Genomic DNA, 15604 nt, shown 5'->3' with positions numbered 1-15604 from the left:
AGGACTCGATCCCAGGACCCGGGGTCATGGCCTGGGCCGAGACAGGTGATGCACTGCTGAGCCCCCGGGCACCCCAGCGATAGTTAGGTTTTTTTTTTTTTTTTTTAAATCAGTGTCCAACCTTTGTACAGCCAAGATCTGGCATGCAAACAAAGGCTTGGGCTCCCCTGGGGAGCAGAACAGGCGGCCGCCTGCCACCTGTCGCCGGGGCCAGCGCTCTCGCCCGCAAGGTCTTCCGTGGCTCACGGACGTGGTCAGAGCGTCGCCGCAAGCGACTGTCCCGTGAGAGTGAATCCGCCACTTCTAACAAGCCAGGAAACCCCAGAAGGGTTCCCGTCGCTACTCACAGCGCATCCCCCCACATCCAGAGGCACATGTCCACCTGTCACCAGGTGCGCACCGTACGCACCTGCCGCTCAGTCTGGGGTAAGTGAGGAGTCACTAGATCCTACACCTGAAACTGATATTACACGTATGTTAACTAACTGGACTTTAAATAAAGATGTGAGGGGAAAAAATACATGTATCTCTCCTTAAAGGGAAAATTGAAAAAAAAAAAAAAAGCAACCTTTTTTTCCCAATTAAACTAACACAGTGCTACAGTACAGAGACTTCTAGACTCTGTATTCATGTCTTTGATACATTTGTGTATCTTCACATCAATATGCACCATCTTTTTGTTTGGCTATTCTAAGCTCTTTGCACTTCCATATACATTTTAGAATCAAATCATTAATTTTGGGGGACTTGGGGATTCCTGGGATTTTGATTTGGGGTAAGCCTTTCAATTCATGGACAAGTCACATCTCTATGTTTATTTGCATCTTCATTCATTTCTCTCTGATATGTTTTTGTAGTTTACAGTGCATGGGTCTTTCATTAGATTTATTCACTGATAGTTGATACCTTTTTCTTATATTGTAAATGCTGTTTTTACTCCATTCCCCACTGGTCCCTGGTAGTATACAGAAACTGAATTAAACTTTCCTACAATGGCCTTGCCATCTTAAAATTTTGTTAAACTCATTTATTCATTTGGGTGGGGGTTTTCTCCTTGTTGTTTTTGTAGCAATAGTTCTTAAGACACTTAAATTCTTCTCGTTAACCAAGCCCTATTATGATTTGGGGTGATTTTATTACACTCCTGTGCCTCACCGTTCCTCTCATTTTTAAAACTCTTCTGCTTGTATCCAAAAACTACTCTTTAAAAATCAGGAATAATTCTTAGAGCTAAAAATGTCCCGTAGATTTTATGCCCTAAGCATTTAAAATTCCACCAAATTATATGTCCTCCACCATCACCAACACCAGCACCCCTACCTCAAACCACCATCATGTTCCAGCTGGCCCGAACACTAGTTTTCCACATTCCCTCTTGATCTCTTTCAAATTTAGTTTCTACAGCACAGCTACAGTGATTATATATAGTGATCTTACTTATATGCACAACTATGGATTATTGTGCATGAATCCATATATCCTTACCCATATATAAGTATACACATATATGAGATTAGGTCACCCCTTGCTCAAAACTCTTCAACTGGCTCCTCCTGGCTCATAAAATAAGTTCAAATGTCTAGAAGGCCTTTGATTAGCAGTGCCTGACTACTCCCCATGCCCCCTCCCCATGCCCTCCCTATGCCTACTCTATGCCCCCTCCCTATGCCCTCTCTATGCCCCCTCTCCATGCCTCTCTATGTCCCCTCCCCATGCCCTCTCTATGCCCCCTTCCCATGCCCTATGTCCCCTTCCACGCCCCTCCCCATGCCCTATGTCCCCTCCCTATGCCCTCCCTATGCCCCCTCCCTATGCCCTCTCTATGCCCCCTCCCCATGCCCTCTTTATGCCCCCTCCCCATGCCCTCTCTATGCCCCCTCCCCATGCCCTATGTCCCCTTCCACGCCCCTTCCCATGCCCTCCCCATGCCCTATGCCCCCTCCCTATGCCCTCTCTATGCCCCCTCCCCATGCCCTCTTTATGCCCCCTCCCCATGCCCTATGTCCCCTTCCACGCCCCTTCCCATGCCCTATGTCCCCTCCCTATGCCCCCTCCCCATGCCCTCTCTATGCCCCCTCCCCATGCCCTATGTCCCCTTCCACGCCCCTTCCCATACCCTATGTCCCCTCCCTATGCCCTCCCTATGCCCCCTCCCCATGCCCTCTTTATTCCCCCTCCCCATGCCCTATGTCCCCTTCCATGCCCCTTCCCATGCCCTATGCCCCCTCCCTATGCCCTCTCTATGCCCCCTCCTCATGCCCTCTGTGCGAAAGTAACATGCTCTTTCCTGCCTCAAATCCTTGGCACGTTTCCGTGATTCAAACATTATCCCCCCAATCCTCACCTAGATGGTACCTACATAAATTCCAGATCTTCAGCTTTCTGGGGACTTTCGTGATGCCCACTACCCTCAAGTCTACATAAGTTCCTGGCACTTTTCTTTCAGTTTTACTACATATTTAGTTGAGAAATGATTTATGTGAGGGCTGTCTTCAGGCCTGGACCATAAGATCTGTGACAATGGGAACATTCTCTATTCTGCTCACTGCTCAATTCCCAGTATTACATCAATGACACAAAGGTGCTCAGTGAATACTTGCTGGATGGAAAGCCAGATCCACTGGTGTGTTTGGACCATATGAAGCCACGGTAAGAGTTACATAGATCTACTGAAGATATAACCCTGCCTCCCAGTAGGTCTCATGTTAAAAACAACACACACACAAGGTTTAAAAGACTACCTATAGAAAAACACATTGGAAGTTCCTCAAAAAGCTAAGTGCAGAACTACCGGGACCCAGAAATTCCACCTGAGTATCTCCAAGAGAATTAAAAACGTATGTTCCCAAGAGAACTTGTACACAAATGTTTATCGTAGCATTATTCATAGTAGCCAAAAAGTAGAAACCACCCAAGCATCCATCAATTAATGAATGGTTACATAAAATGGGGTACATCCAAATGATGAAAGATTATTCAGTCATAAAGAGGGATGAAATGCTGACACGCGCTACACCATGAACAAATCCAGACACAAAGGCCACATAGTGTGTGATCCCACTTGTATTTAATGTGAGAGTAGACAAATCCATAGATACAGAACGTGGACTAATGGATGTCGGTGGGGATTGACGGCTTACACAGATGAGTCTCTTCCCGGGTTGACGAAGATATTCTGGAATCGGGGGTGATGGGTATACAACTTTGCAAATACTAGAAAAAAACACTGAAATGTATACTTGAAAATTATGAATTTCATGTATGCGAATTATAACTCAATAAAAAACAGCTACATGAAAGATGCCAATGAACTACTTAAACATTTGCTTAAAATAGACTTCTCACTTTTGTAAGTTCCTAAAACGATCCCAGTGGGGGCCGGTGGAAATGTTTATATAACCATCGGATGCACCAACGTGAGTGTCCTTGGAAGTCTGCTCCAGGCCACCCCTTCCAGATCTGTGATCTGTGCCCTCCCTGGGGCACCTGGGGTTCAGTTGGTTAAACACTGGACTCCTGTTCTCAGCTCAGGTCATGATCTTGGGGTCCTGGCATCGAGCACCCCCCTACCATGGTCTCTGTGTTCAGCGGGGGCGTCTGCCTGAGGATTCTCTCTCTCCCTCTGCCCCTCCCTTCACTTAGGCTCTCTAAAATAAAACAATCTTAAAAAAAATAAAGAAGAAACAAGCCCTCCTTGAGATGCTGCTACTTGGCCAATGTTTGTTAGTTTACATCTAGAAACAGCCTGAACCACGCCACGGGGTCCCCTGTAGAGGATGATGTGTCATGACAGGCCTCCTAAACTCAGCAGACCTCGCCGGGGAGTCTTCGCTCCACTAATGAGGGTGGAGACCTGTGGTATTTTCCCAGAACCATGGAAAACAATCCTCCAAATCTGCTTCCTGTCTCCATTTTCCCTCAACCTTGCTCCCATCGCTTCTTTCTGCACATTCAAACCTATTGACCTCCTTCCCCTAACCGGTCTTTCTGCACTTACTTGCCTGTCTCTCAATTCACCTGTCTTCCCACTACTGGGACTCTCTGTCCCCACACACATATTTCCTGAAAATTCATCACTGAAGAGAATGGGGGAAATGTGGTTTCCTGCAGAAATCTACTTGTCAAAGAAACATTTATTTTTTGTTATTTTTTTAAAAGATTTATTTACAGGGATCCGTGGGTGGCTCAGCAGTTTGGTGCCTGCCTTTGGCCCAGGGCGCGATCCTGGAGTCCCGGGATCGAGTCCCACGTCGGGCTCCTGGCATGGAGCTTCTCCCTCCTCCTGTGTCTCTGCCCACCTCCCCCCTCTGTCTATCATAAATAAATAAATAAATAAATAAACAAACAAACAAATAAATAAATCTTAAAAAAAAAGATTTATTTACTATTTATTTAGAGAATGCGTGTGTGAGCAGGGGGAGAGGGAGAGAGAGAGAAGCTCAAGCTGACTCCACGATGAACCCTGAGCCAGAGGCAGGGCTCAATCTCATGACCCTGAGATCTTGACCTGAGCTGAAATCAAGACACTGACCCTTAACTGAACCACTCAGACACCCCTAAGAAATCTCTAAATACATATTCAGTGAACAATGTTTTGTTTTGTTTTGTTTTTTTTAATCAAATACAACATCAATGCATGTTTGGAACCAGCCGACCAGAGCTATATAACAGGAAAATGGACATGCTCTCATCTCATACTACTTTTTTTTTTTTTTTTAAGATTTTGTTTATTTATTTGAAAGACAGCGAGAGCATGAGCAAGGGGAAAGGGAGAAGCAGACTCCCCGCTGAGTGGAGAACCCAAGGAGGGGCTCGATCCCAGGACCCCGAGATCATGACGTGAGCTGAAGTCAGATGTTCAACTGACCGAGCCACCCCGGCGCCCCTCATGCTACGTTCTCAACATAAGGAATACTCACTGATGCATCCTCACAAACCTTTTTCTAGACAAACATGGACATATGGACTTTTGCTTTCTTTCCCCCGAAAATTTAGTTCCCTGCCGCTTGGGTTTCTACTTAATACGTCACAGATGCTTTCAGGACAAGTTGTAGAGATGACCCATTCTTTTTAAATATTTTATTTATTTATTTTACAGAGAGAGAGAAAGAGAATGCACACAAGCAGGGGGAGTGGCCTCCCCGGGGGCGTCAGCCTCACGGAGAGCTGAGGTGCTGGGCGGGCTCAGGCCATAGGTGTCTACCTTCGCTGGGGTCCAGCCCCAGGGCCTCGGGACTGAGCCCTGCAAAGGGCCACCTGCTCAGCGGGAAGCTGCCTCTCTTCCCCCTCCGCCTCCAGCCCTTCTACTGCTCTCTCTTGCTCTCTCTCAAATAAATGCATAAAATCTTTAAGAAACAGGGAAAGAAGGAAACGCTGGGGAGGCCTACAGGAGCTCCACGGGCGCGTCCTGAAAGCTGTGTGCCAACTGGCGACTCATAAAAACAAAAGCACGGGTGAGATGACGAGCTCAGAGCACAAGGGTCAGCGATCCCCTTTCCTCCCCCTGGTTCTCCTCAGTCCTGCTCACCGTCCTGCCTCCTTCGCTCTTTCCTGCACTTTTAATCAGACAGTTCCTTGAAAGAGAGGTCTCCCTCCCCCGCCTCGGCCACCGACCTTCCCGGCGGGCGTGCAGCGGGCCTGGCCTTGCGGCTCTGCTGCTTGGAGCGGAGCGCCCTGAAGCACGGTGCCTCCTCCAACGCTGGATGTGGTGGGTGTCACGGCCTAGCTGGGCAGCGTTTGGCACTTGACAAGCTTCTCCATCCTTTGCCGCGTCCAGCTGGGTCTACGTGCTGTGCATTTTAAGTTGCCTTCCCATCCTCACCACCCTAGCCCAGCTCCCTAGTTAATCAAAAGTCAATCTCCCCCCCGACCCCCCAAAAGCAAAACAGAAAGTCAATTTCTCTGCTCTTCCCACCTCCCCGTCTCCATACAGCTGTCAAATTCCTCTTTCAAAAGCACAAACTGGGGATCCCTGGGTGGCGCAGCAGTTTGGCGCCTGCCTTTGGCCCAGGGCGTGATCCTGGAGACCCGGGATCGAATCCCACGTCGGGCTCCCGGTGCATGGAGCCTGCTTCTCCCTCTGCCTGTGTCTCTGCCTCTCTCTCTCTCTGTGTGACTATCATAAATAAATAAAAATTAAAAAAAACAAAAAAACAAAAGCACAAACTGGGAACCCAGCCACACTCTTCGCTGATTCTTTCCAACTTCCCCACCCTGGTTTCCAAAACCTCCAAAAAGCACCCCCTCCCGCCTTGCTAGGCCTGCCTGCAGTGTCCCTGACGGGTATTCTCTGGTCCGGCCAGAGCGGACTATCTGCTCTTCCCAGGACACAGCTGACGCCTTCCCACCTCCTCCTGGACCACCGGCTGCCGCCGTCCCCGAGGCCCTCGTCCTCTACGAGGCCTGGAAATGGTTTTCGGCATTGTCAGCTCTCTCGTTTGGCCCCCGCTGGTTCCATCCTGCAGCACGGCACTGGTGAGCATCCCATCTCTCGGCCACACCACCACCACTTCCTGGGGGAAGTTTCTTTCTGCGTTTTCTGCACCGGGTCCTCCGCAAGGGAGATGCTCAGTTCTCGGCTGCGAGCGTGGGACAGGTGATGCTCCAACTCTGACTCGCTGGTTTTCCCTCTCTGACGTAACCGTGGCCCCAAGTCTCCTTAGACGGTTTCCGCTTTTATACATGGGACAAACGAAAGATAACCTGGGGTTGTATTTCCCCTCAAATAGACACCTGCTCTCCATCCGGAGCTACGGGTGAAAATACCTGGCCAGTTCGATTCACATGACCCTAAGATCTTGGCAATGATTTGAAAATATGAACAATCTTAACATGGGTCTGAAAACATTATCTAGGCCATTTGTGTGCTCAGTTTCCAAGCCCGACGTTGGAGATCACGGAAACGATGCTTCCCAAGAACTATCTTTGGTAAGACGATGCACATGCGGCGGAGCATATGTTCAGGCCTACTGGGTGGGTCTGACGCGCAGACACCTCCAGGGAGACAAGAAGGCAGTCGGCGTACTGGCTTTTTCAATAAGCAGGAAACTGGCGCTGTCCTACGTCCCTTCGCGGGGCATTAACACATCCAGATGGGCTCAGCCTGTTAGTAGGCCATTTCAGGCTTAAAATCTCGAAAACGTATTCCACCCGGGCGACTCTACCCCTTTCTCATGAAGGGTTTTAGAGGTGAAATGGTTTCCAGTGGGAGAGAGGTCACTGCCCTGCAGGGACGCAGCCTCCTTACTGACTACGGGTTACCACCAACTCAACTCCATTCCCGAAAAGGCTGATGTCGCTCCCGGGAAGGGAGATACAGCTAAAGATGAGATCTGGTATTTTTAGCCACATACCTAGTTGCTGTTGTCCTTTTCTAGATTAAAACAGAGAAAACCAGCTGGATTAAAAGCTCTATCTTTTGTTTGCTACACAGTAAAGCAAGGTGTGAAACAATCTAGTGATTGATGGTGACCCTTGTTCAACTACGGCATCAAATCAGGTGACGATGGGCTTCCATGCCACAGGTAACCCCCATCTATTTTCACTGGTGGAATGTATACACGCCATCCTTCAGGGAATAGATTCAAACCTGGGATTTTTTTTTAAATCTATTCCATTAGGCGGGCATTTTTAATTTTAATTTTTAAGATCTTAAATATTTTTCTTAGTCTTCACGTGAACCCCATCTTTTCCCAGACTTCCGTATTGTGATTTGAAGGGAAACTACCATTCTGCATGAAATACTGGCACGCGAGCCATAATAGCAAACTCATGTAAAGAAATACATGTTTATGATTTAAAAAGAGAACTAGGGGATCCCTGGGGGGCTCAGCTGTTTGGCGCCTGCCTTCGGCCCAGGGCGCCATCCTGGAGTCCCGGGATTGAGTCCCACATCGGGCCCCCGGCATGGAGCCTGCTTCTCCCTCTGCCTGTGTCTCTACCTCTCCCTTTCTCTCTCTACATCTATCATGAATAAATAAATAAATAAATCTTAAAAAAAAAAGAGAGAGAACTAGTTCAGCCACTATAATAAAATCATACAGACTGCCTTCAATTTACATATTATAATGATAATAATGAAGCTACGATTTATGAATGCCCGCAACACCACCCAAATGAGGGAAAGCAGTGAGAGACTGCCCCCAGTGTGTGTGCAGACACACGGAGAGAGGTGTATCAAAGACCCCGAGTTCAAATCTTGAGGAAGAAACCAGAGAAAATGAAGGTAAGTTCAGACGCAAAGAGAATCAGGGCATCCTGAATTTGGATTCTGGTGTGTTCTGGTGCTTTGGGGAAGGCAAGTGATAGGCGGACACAGTACCATGGCCACAGCAGGCCAAGGGATGATATGATGACCTCACAGAGAAGGTAAAGAGACAGAAGAGCTTCCATCATATCAGTATTTTATCAGCAACAGTCTGGGACACAGTGTTTTGGAAACACTGCCTTTCTTGCTCATACCCCAGATAATGAATTTTCAAGAAGTCTCCTTTCATTTCTGGTTTTTTCTTGCTCTTTTGTCTGTACTCAAGGATCTCTATGGAGAGTGGTGCATTCACCCATTCCACCCCCTGGGCGAAGAGGAATGGGGAACACAAAGATGAGTAAGAGGGCGCACCTACCAAGTCCACACAAACCATCATACAAGAAAAACATGGGAGCCAAGAGAAGGAATTCCAATTTATGGGGAGGAGTGAACCACAATACTAGAAAACTCATAGTCTCTGGACTGCTGACCAACAGTTTACTCTGCTCTCCCTCAGCAACTAGGTCTTTAGACAGCAATATACAATTCTGCATTTGCCAGCCCACTGTACCATCTACCTAAGCACCTCCTATATCCGCAGGACGAGACGGCTTGTTGCCGTAAGTATCGATGATAGATAGGCTCAAGATGTAAAGTTTATGAAATTGGGAGTTAGGGCCCAAACCCATGATTTAATCCTGATTGGATTCATTAGTTCATGAAAATGAGGCATTGGATAGTCAGTCTATTGTCCAATGGCTGAAAACAGTTTTGTAAATGAAATTATGAATTTACATATATATATATATATATTTTAAAGATTTTATTTATTCATGAGAAAGAGAGAGAGATGGACAGAGACACAGGCAGAGGGAGAAGCAGGCTCCATGCAGGGAGCCCGACGTGGGACTCGATCCCGGGACTCCAGGATCAGGCCCTGGACTGAAGGCGGCGCTAAACTGCTGAGCCACCCAGGCTGCCCTGAATTTATATTTTTGAAGTCATTAGGGAATGACAGAAAAAAGTCACTCCGGTGCTTCAATGAAAAAGAAGGAAACACAAAATACTCATTTCTGTAAGAAAAGAGGATTAATATTTGAATCTGACAGAAAGGTGTCCTCTTACATATTACATGGTCTTGGTAAACATTTATAAAATGAAAATTTATGTCAAATATTTCAAAGGTCTGTCAAAAATTAATTATCTGTCAAAAATACCCCCCTTTCCACTCCTACACCCATTCTTTCCTCAATTCAGGGAAGCAAATTCAATTTCATTCTGGTCTAATGACAACAGATGGCTTTCATATTAAGCAATTCGAGTTATCTGACAGCAAACAGTATCCTACTCAAACATTTCTGTTATCTCCTATTAACTGCAAAACAAAAGACAACCAACATTCAGTGAGGCAAAAAAAAAAAAAAAAATACTATTCCCTCAGAAAATAAATGTTAATTATCAAACTAAAAGAATTTCTTGGATATAGAATTCTCAAGTTCTGTGCTGATTTAAAATAGTTTTGATAGCTATTAAGCTCCAGTATTTTATTTTTGACATGAGTTTTATATACTATTGAAGCTTTCCCTCTCTCTTGCCTGTTCTTCATTTTTAGTCATAGAGTTAATCTTGTTAAATCCTGGATAAACTGATGAACCAAGAAAGAACATTTTCTCTAAATAGGAGACAAAAGTGAGTATTTTTTGAAGTAGGTAAGCACCTGGAAAATGGGAGAACCCATCAGTACAAGGTAGAGCAGCCTAAAATCATCATAGCGATGGTGGTTGCTCTTTAGTCATACAATATTGATTTTTTGGGCCAAGGCTTGAAGATAAATGACTGCTAGTCCCTGAAGATAGCAATTGTAGATAGCTATGAGACACATTATGTATTGGAAAAACATACTTTTGGTTTAAAAGCGGTTATTGAGTATTCTAAGCAACACGGCAACAAACGCAAATGTATTTTTGCATATTGTCCAAAATACCAGTACTGATAGCATTTGGATTTTTTCCCCTTTCAATTCCTATGGCTGTCTCTTTCCATCCAATCCTTAGATGTCCTCTGTCTCCTGGCTTCTATAGCCTCCTATTCCATTCCACTCTTTCTCCAACTTTAATCTGGATGGTCATCCTCTTTTTGGCTTGTAAATCTTCAATAGCTACTCAGTGTAGTCAAGAAAAATTGGAATCTCCTCGGCTTGGCATTCAGGGCCTGGAAACTTTGACCTTGGCCTTCCTTTTTAATTGTGTGTCTGCTTCCCTTTGATATGAATCTCCTTTCAACAAAGCAATGCAGCAGCCTTCTTCATCCCTGTTCAGGATGACTTCTCTTCTTCCCTCTTTCTATGAAACACACGCGTAATGTATTCCCACTTGGATGCCTCTGCTCAAAGTGTTCCCCAAGATTCAAGATCTACCTCCAATTACCCCACAATTTTCTCTCCTTCTCTTAGATCCATATAGGATTTGACATAGGGACCATTATTTGCCACAAAAATCTAGGGAGACATTGAAATCATGTAATCCAATTCATTTTGATCCATACAAGATCATATCTTGTGCTTTTATATAGTTCCCATCTCATGTTTTCTCACATGCCCCGTAATAAATAATATAATCTCAGTAAATATTTTGTTAATTTATTCAGTGATACTTTAATAAATGTACCTTCCTCAAATGTATCAAAAACCAGCAGATAATCCTTCTAGTGGAAGCTATAAGCAGATGATCCCTTTGGAAGACAAGTAGCGTATTTGACAGGGTCCCATAAAAATCACAGCAGTATAAAAATACTGTTTTTAACTAATTGGGCAAACTCAGGGGTGGGATAAGATGTCTGTTTTACATGTTCCTGGGTATTTTTTTTTTCAAAAATCTAAGAGCATTATGGTCTATTTATGGTCTTATGCTAAAGGTCATTTTGGGTTTTGCTCTAGCAAAATGAGACAGACCCACAACAAAAGAACCATGTTTTAAAGTTCCATGTGCTTTCCAGAAGTTGGCCTGGTTTCTGTTTTATTTATTTCTGGACATAGATCATTGGTGTGTACAGTATAACACAAAGTGCTTCCAACATGCCTTTTAACAAGTAACATCACATCTGATTATTTTCTCTAAGTCTTACCTAAAGTAACATCTATTGATCAACAACAAAATATAGACCCCTTGCAGCATGAACATGTCAAAACAACTGCTGATTTCATGGACAGTATTTTGGAATACATTGCTACGAGGTATCTAAATGTATTAAAAATGTTACCTTTCAAAAGTATTACCACTGTAAATCACTCTAATGTGAATTTAAGTGTCATGCTAATAAATGTTACGAGAAGCTCTATGCTGGAACAAAAACTTAAGACGCAGACAGTATGTTCAATTGAATTACATTTAATTGAAGTGATTTGTATATATTACTATGAACATATTTGACAGATATGAGAAATAAAATGTAAAATTCCTACCTTGTGTCTGTTTCTTGTTCACTGCATTATCAGCTTTATGTCGTTTCTAAAGTTTAAAAGCAGAAACAAAAATTGTGAAAAAGTGGATGAGACTAATAAAACAAAGTAGCACCTACAACAAAAAAGACTTCTTTCAACTTATGTTTCTCAAGGCTTTTATCCTTTTATACCCATGTCAATTTTATAGGCATGCTGGGGTGTGGTGATAAAAAAAATCAGAGGGTCTGTGGGAATTTTAAAATTGAAAACACAATCTATAGCATCTTCCTACAGTACCCCTCTTGTGGGAGCACAGCTGTGTGGTCCTCAGAAGGATTGTACATTATTATACAGGTAAGATTAAAATTTTAATGTAATAGCAAAGGCTCATTTAGCTTTTTGCTTAAATAATTCACTTAAAAAAGAAGATTGCCCAAGAGAATTATCTATAATAACTACCATTTAATAGTGGTACTGAGATATTTTCAGCTTCTTGTAAAATTCATTATCTAATTAGGCTGAGTACATCTTCCATAATTTAATGACATGCTGATGTCTGTCAATGAGTAGAATCAAACACATATACCATTTGCATAAAGCCTCTTCCATCCACTGCTTCTCAATGGTCCCTTCTCCCCGTCATAAGACACTAAATCACACGAACCTATTCTCCTTCCTCCCAAAAACACGAAAAAAATTACATACTAAATAGATGAGTTAGCCTAAGTCTGGGTGGGTGAGTTTGAAGAAGTCACATAAGCCAAGGTTTTGGACAGAGTAAATGAAATGATAGGTCGGAGGAAAGGTGAGAATTTGAGCGGCCAGGAGAAGCTATCCTGCCTACAGTTCAACTACAGGTTTTCCGTGGCTTCTGTCTAAACTTACAGCATCAAGTGTAGCACATCAGCCTCTGTTGATGTTACAAAAAAGTATTGACTGTGTTCAAAAATCCTATCATTAGAGCTCAAGATCAGATTTAGCTGCATATACCTGACTATAAGGTGGATTGGAATGAATAGAAAAAAAAAAGAGTTCCTAATTTTTCCATTTGAGAAAAAATATGGTTTTTAGCATTATAGTGCACATATGATAATACCCTCCAAGAGAAGAGGCCAGAGTTGTGGATTAGCACTCCTCCAAAACACAGCGACACTCAGGAGGAGTGGCATAGTGGCTGGCAGCGTGAACTCAGTTCATACAAACAATGAGCCACTGAACTGTACAAAATGCAAATAGAGCATTCAGAATGCCTCTGTGGAAGGCTTGTAGAAAATAATTCTTGCCACATCCATATGCAAGAACACGCTACAATTCTTTCTCAGAACAAAACACTCATTAATAAAACTGTAAAAATGTAGACTTTCATCAGGCAAATTACTGCTTCCAAAAGTAAGCTTATGATTTGCCAGCAAATGCTCTTAAATGAATTTTTTAGGTTTAAATTCGGAGCAGCAAGTAGAGAGTATTTTAAAATTGATGAGACTCAAAAATACTTCCTCTTTTTTATTGTTAATAAAGATCTTAAGAAGATTAGAAATAACCCCAAATAAATTTTGGTCCAAAATAATGGTCCAAGGCAAATTTAGATATTTGAAGGAGGTGCAAATATTTCCAAAACAACGCACATCTATGATAGGCAATAGTTAGACTTCCAACTGAAGGAGACAAATAAAAGCTAATTAATGAAACATTCCACTTAAACAGGAAATTTAATCTTAGTGAAACTTAAGGAGATCCTGAACATTACTTTCCATCTACAGAGAATTCTTGTGCAGGAGCATCTCTTTCCTTGGCCTTCCCGCCATAGAATGAATTAGGTTGCTTGTCAAGAAATAATTGTGTTGAGTATACATAGGGATCCACCCAGCTAGGCAGATCCTAATCTTATGACTATGAAAAGAAAGCATCTCTGGATCCCAAGCACATTATTATTCCTTCTAAAATGAATAGTTCAGAAAACATTAATACAGTTATTCTAGGAGTTGAAATGCCTCCACTGTCCTGGAATGAGAATTCATTTCATTTCACTGAGGGCTGGTAAACTACTGAATATTATCAATATTTAATTGACAGTGCACCAATGAACTGTACTGTACAAATGGCGCCATGAACTTTAGGGTACTTAAGTATGTAATGCTGACCACTGCCTCCTGGGAACCCTCCCCCCACTTCCCGAGTATTTCTTATCACATCTTTGCCCAGGTGGTTCCACCTGTACCTTGGTCCCTTCTTGGTCTCTGGTCTTGTTACAGAGCGATGGAATTCCTCCGGGCTTACTCCCTGGCCCTCTTTGCTTCTCACTCTATACTCTCTCCCCAGCTCAGCTCACCCATACCTGCAGTTTCAATTATAGCTGATACATAAACATATACCAGCCAAGACTCTCGTCTGAGCTCCAGACAGTTATACCCAGTGGCCCCCTTGATATCCCCCTCTGGCAGTCTCAAAGCCACCTCAAGTTGTGTCCAAAAGGCAAACTAGGACTTTTAACCCCCAAGACTTGATCCTTGTTCTCAGACATGGAACCATATACCATCCACTTGCACAAACCAGGAGCTTGAGAGTCATCCTTAGCATCTTCTTCTCCCTCGTACTCCCATCCAATCCTTCTTTATGCAATAACGTTTTCAAAACACCCTGAGCCAGGCCCTGTTACTGCTGGTGAGGATACAGCAATGAATAAGAGACAAAACCTTTACTCTTTGTGGAACTTACATCCTAGTGGTTGGAGAGAGAATGTGAACAAAATAAGTATGGTATGTAGCATGTTGGATGGTGAAAAGTCTTGTCAATTCTACTCCTAAACAGATACTGAATTCATTTTTCTATATTACTTTATCTACAATGCCACCTGGTCTAAGATCTCTTCATTTTTTTATACCAGCTACTAGACTATACTTCTTACTAGTGTACCCAATTCCTGTGTCCTCCCAATCCCATTTTCTAAGTTTTAGTCAAAAGGATAGTTGGATCACGATAATACAGTCAACGTTTATCCATCACTTACTATTACGAGGTACTGTTCTAAGGACTTCAGTGCATCACTTAATTCTTATAAAAGTCGTCATGGTTACTTGATTAACGTCCATCTCCTCTACTGGACTGCCACTCCCTCGTGGCTACTTTTACTCACTAACCTCTTCTTAGCATCTGGTCTCTAAACACTGTAGACTTTGAAAAACTATCTGTTTTATAATGAGTAACGTTTATCAGAGTTTCAGTTAACAAGTGGATGGCAAAGAAGGCATGTTTCTTATGGTGAATATTATCAATTTAACAACCAATCTTGATCCTTACTATAAGAGTTGGCATGTGACAAGAGGCAAAAATTTTTTTTTTTTTTAATTCAAAGCTCTCCACCAATTTTAGAGTATTTTCAAGTAAGTATTTGTCAGTTGCTACTTGCACGTTAAAAACAGGAAATCATATTATGTTCAGCTATGCAAAGCATCAAGAGTTAAAATGCACTGGGTGGGGGTAAGTCTTAGGTGTCTTACCCAGAGGGAATTCTTACTCTTTTATTGTACATGGTCAGTATAATAAAAAAGACGACTGACTGTAATGTCAACTGCGTTTTATTCACTGGCCTTGGAGTGGTAGACATTACCAGTTTTCACCAACATCCAACTTTCTTCTATTTTTGTAGACACCGAGATGAACTTCCTTTTTGTCTTGTCACTAGTTCTAATATTAACCTGTCAGCAGAGGTGATGTGCGCCATTTCTGGGCCACAAATTTCTGGACCTCCATTCTCTCCTCCTCTGCTCTGGTGACCACCAATATCCCACCCAATGGACCCTCCTTTCAGCTGCATCCCTGAGCAACTGCATGAGTAATGGTGCCTGCTGCTCTGGCTTCCTCCCAGACAAAAACCTGCCATGTCTTTGAGTACATGAAAAACAAACTTAGGTTTAAGCCAC

At 43.3% G+C, this 15604-nt stretch overlaps 1 protein-coding gene across 6 annotated transcripts in view; it reads right to left on the bottom strand.

The window, feature by feature from the left end:
* The window catches only part of ATP8A1 (ATPase phospholipid transporting 8A1), a 223950-nt gene that overhangs the window by 166883 nt on the left and 41463 nt on the right, over positions 1-15604 (bottom strand). For all 6 annotated transcript variants that reach the window (XM_072749097.1, XM_072749099.1, XM_072749096.1 and 3 more), the window contains exon 5: positions 11706-11751. In XM_072749097.1, the coding sequence (XP_072605198.1) occupies positions 11706-11751 (46 nt within the window). The remainder of the gene's footprint in view (positions 1-11705; positions 11752-15604) is intronic.

Source organism: Vulpes vulpes, chromosome 2 (genome assembly GCF_048418805.1).
Source record: "Vulpes vulpes isolate BD-2025 chromosome 2, VulVul3, whole genome shotgun sequence".
Taxonomy (NCBI): Eukaryota; Metazoa; Chordata; class Mammalia; order Carnivora; family Canidae; genus Vulpes; species Vulpes vulpes.
The sequence above is the reverse complement of the archived record's forward strand: the minus strand, read 5'-3'. Positions and strand labels throughout refer to the sequence as shown.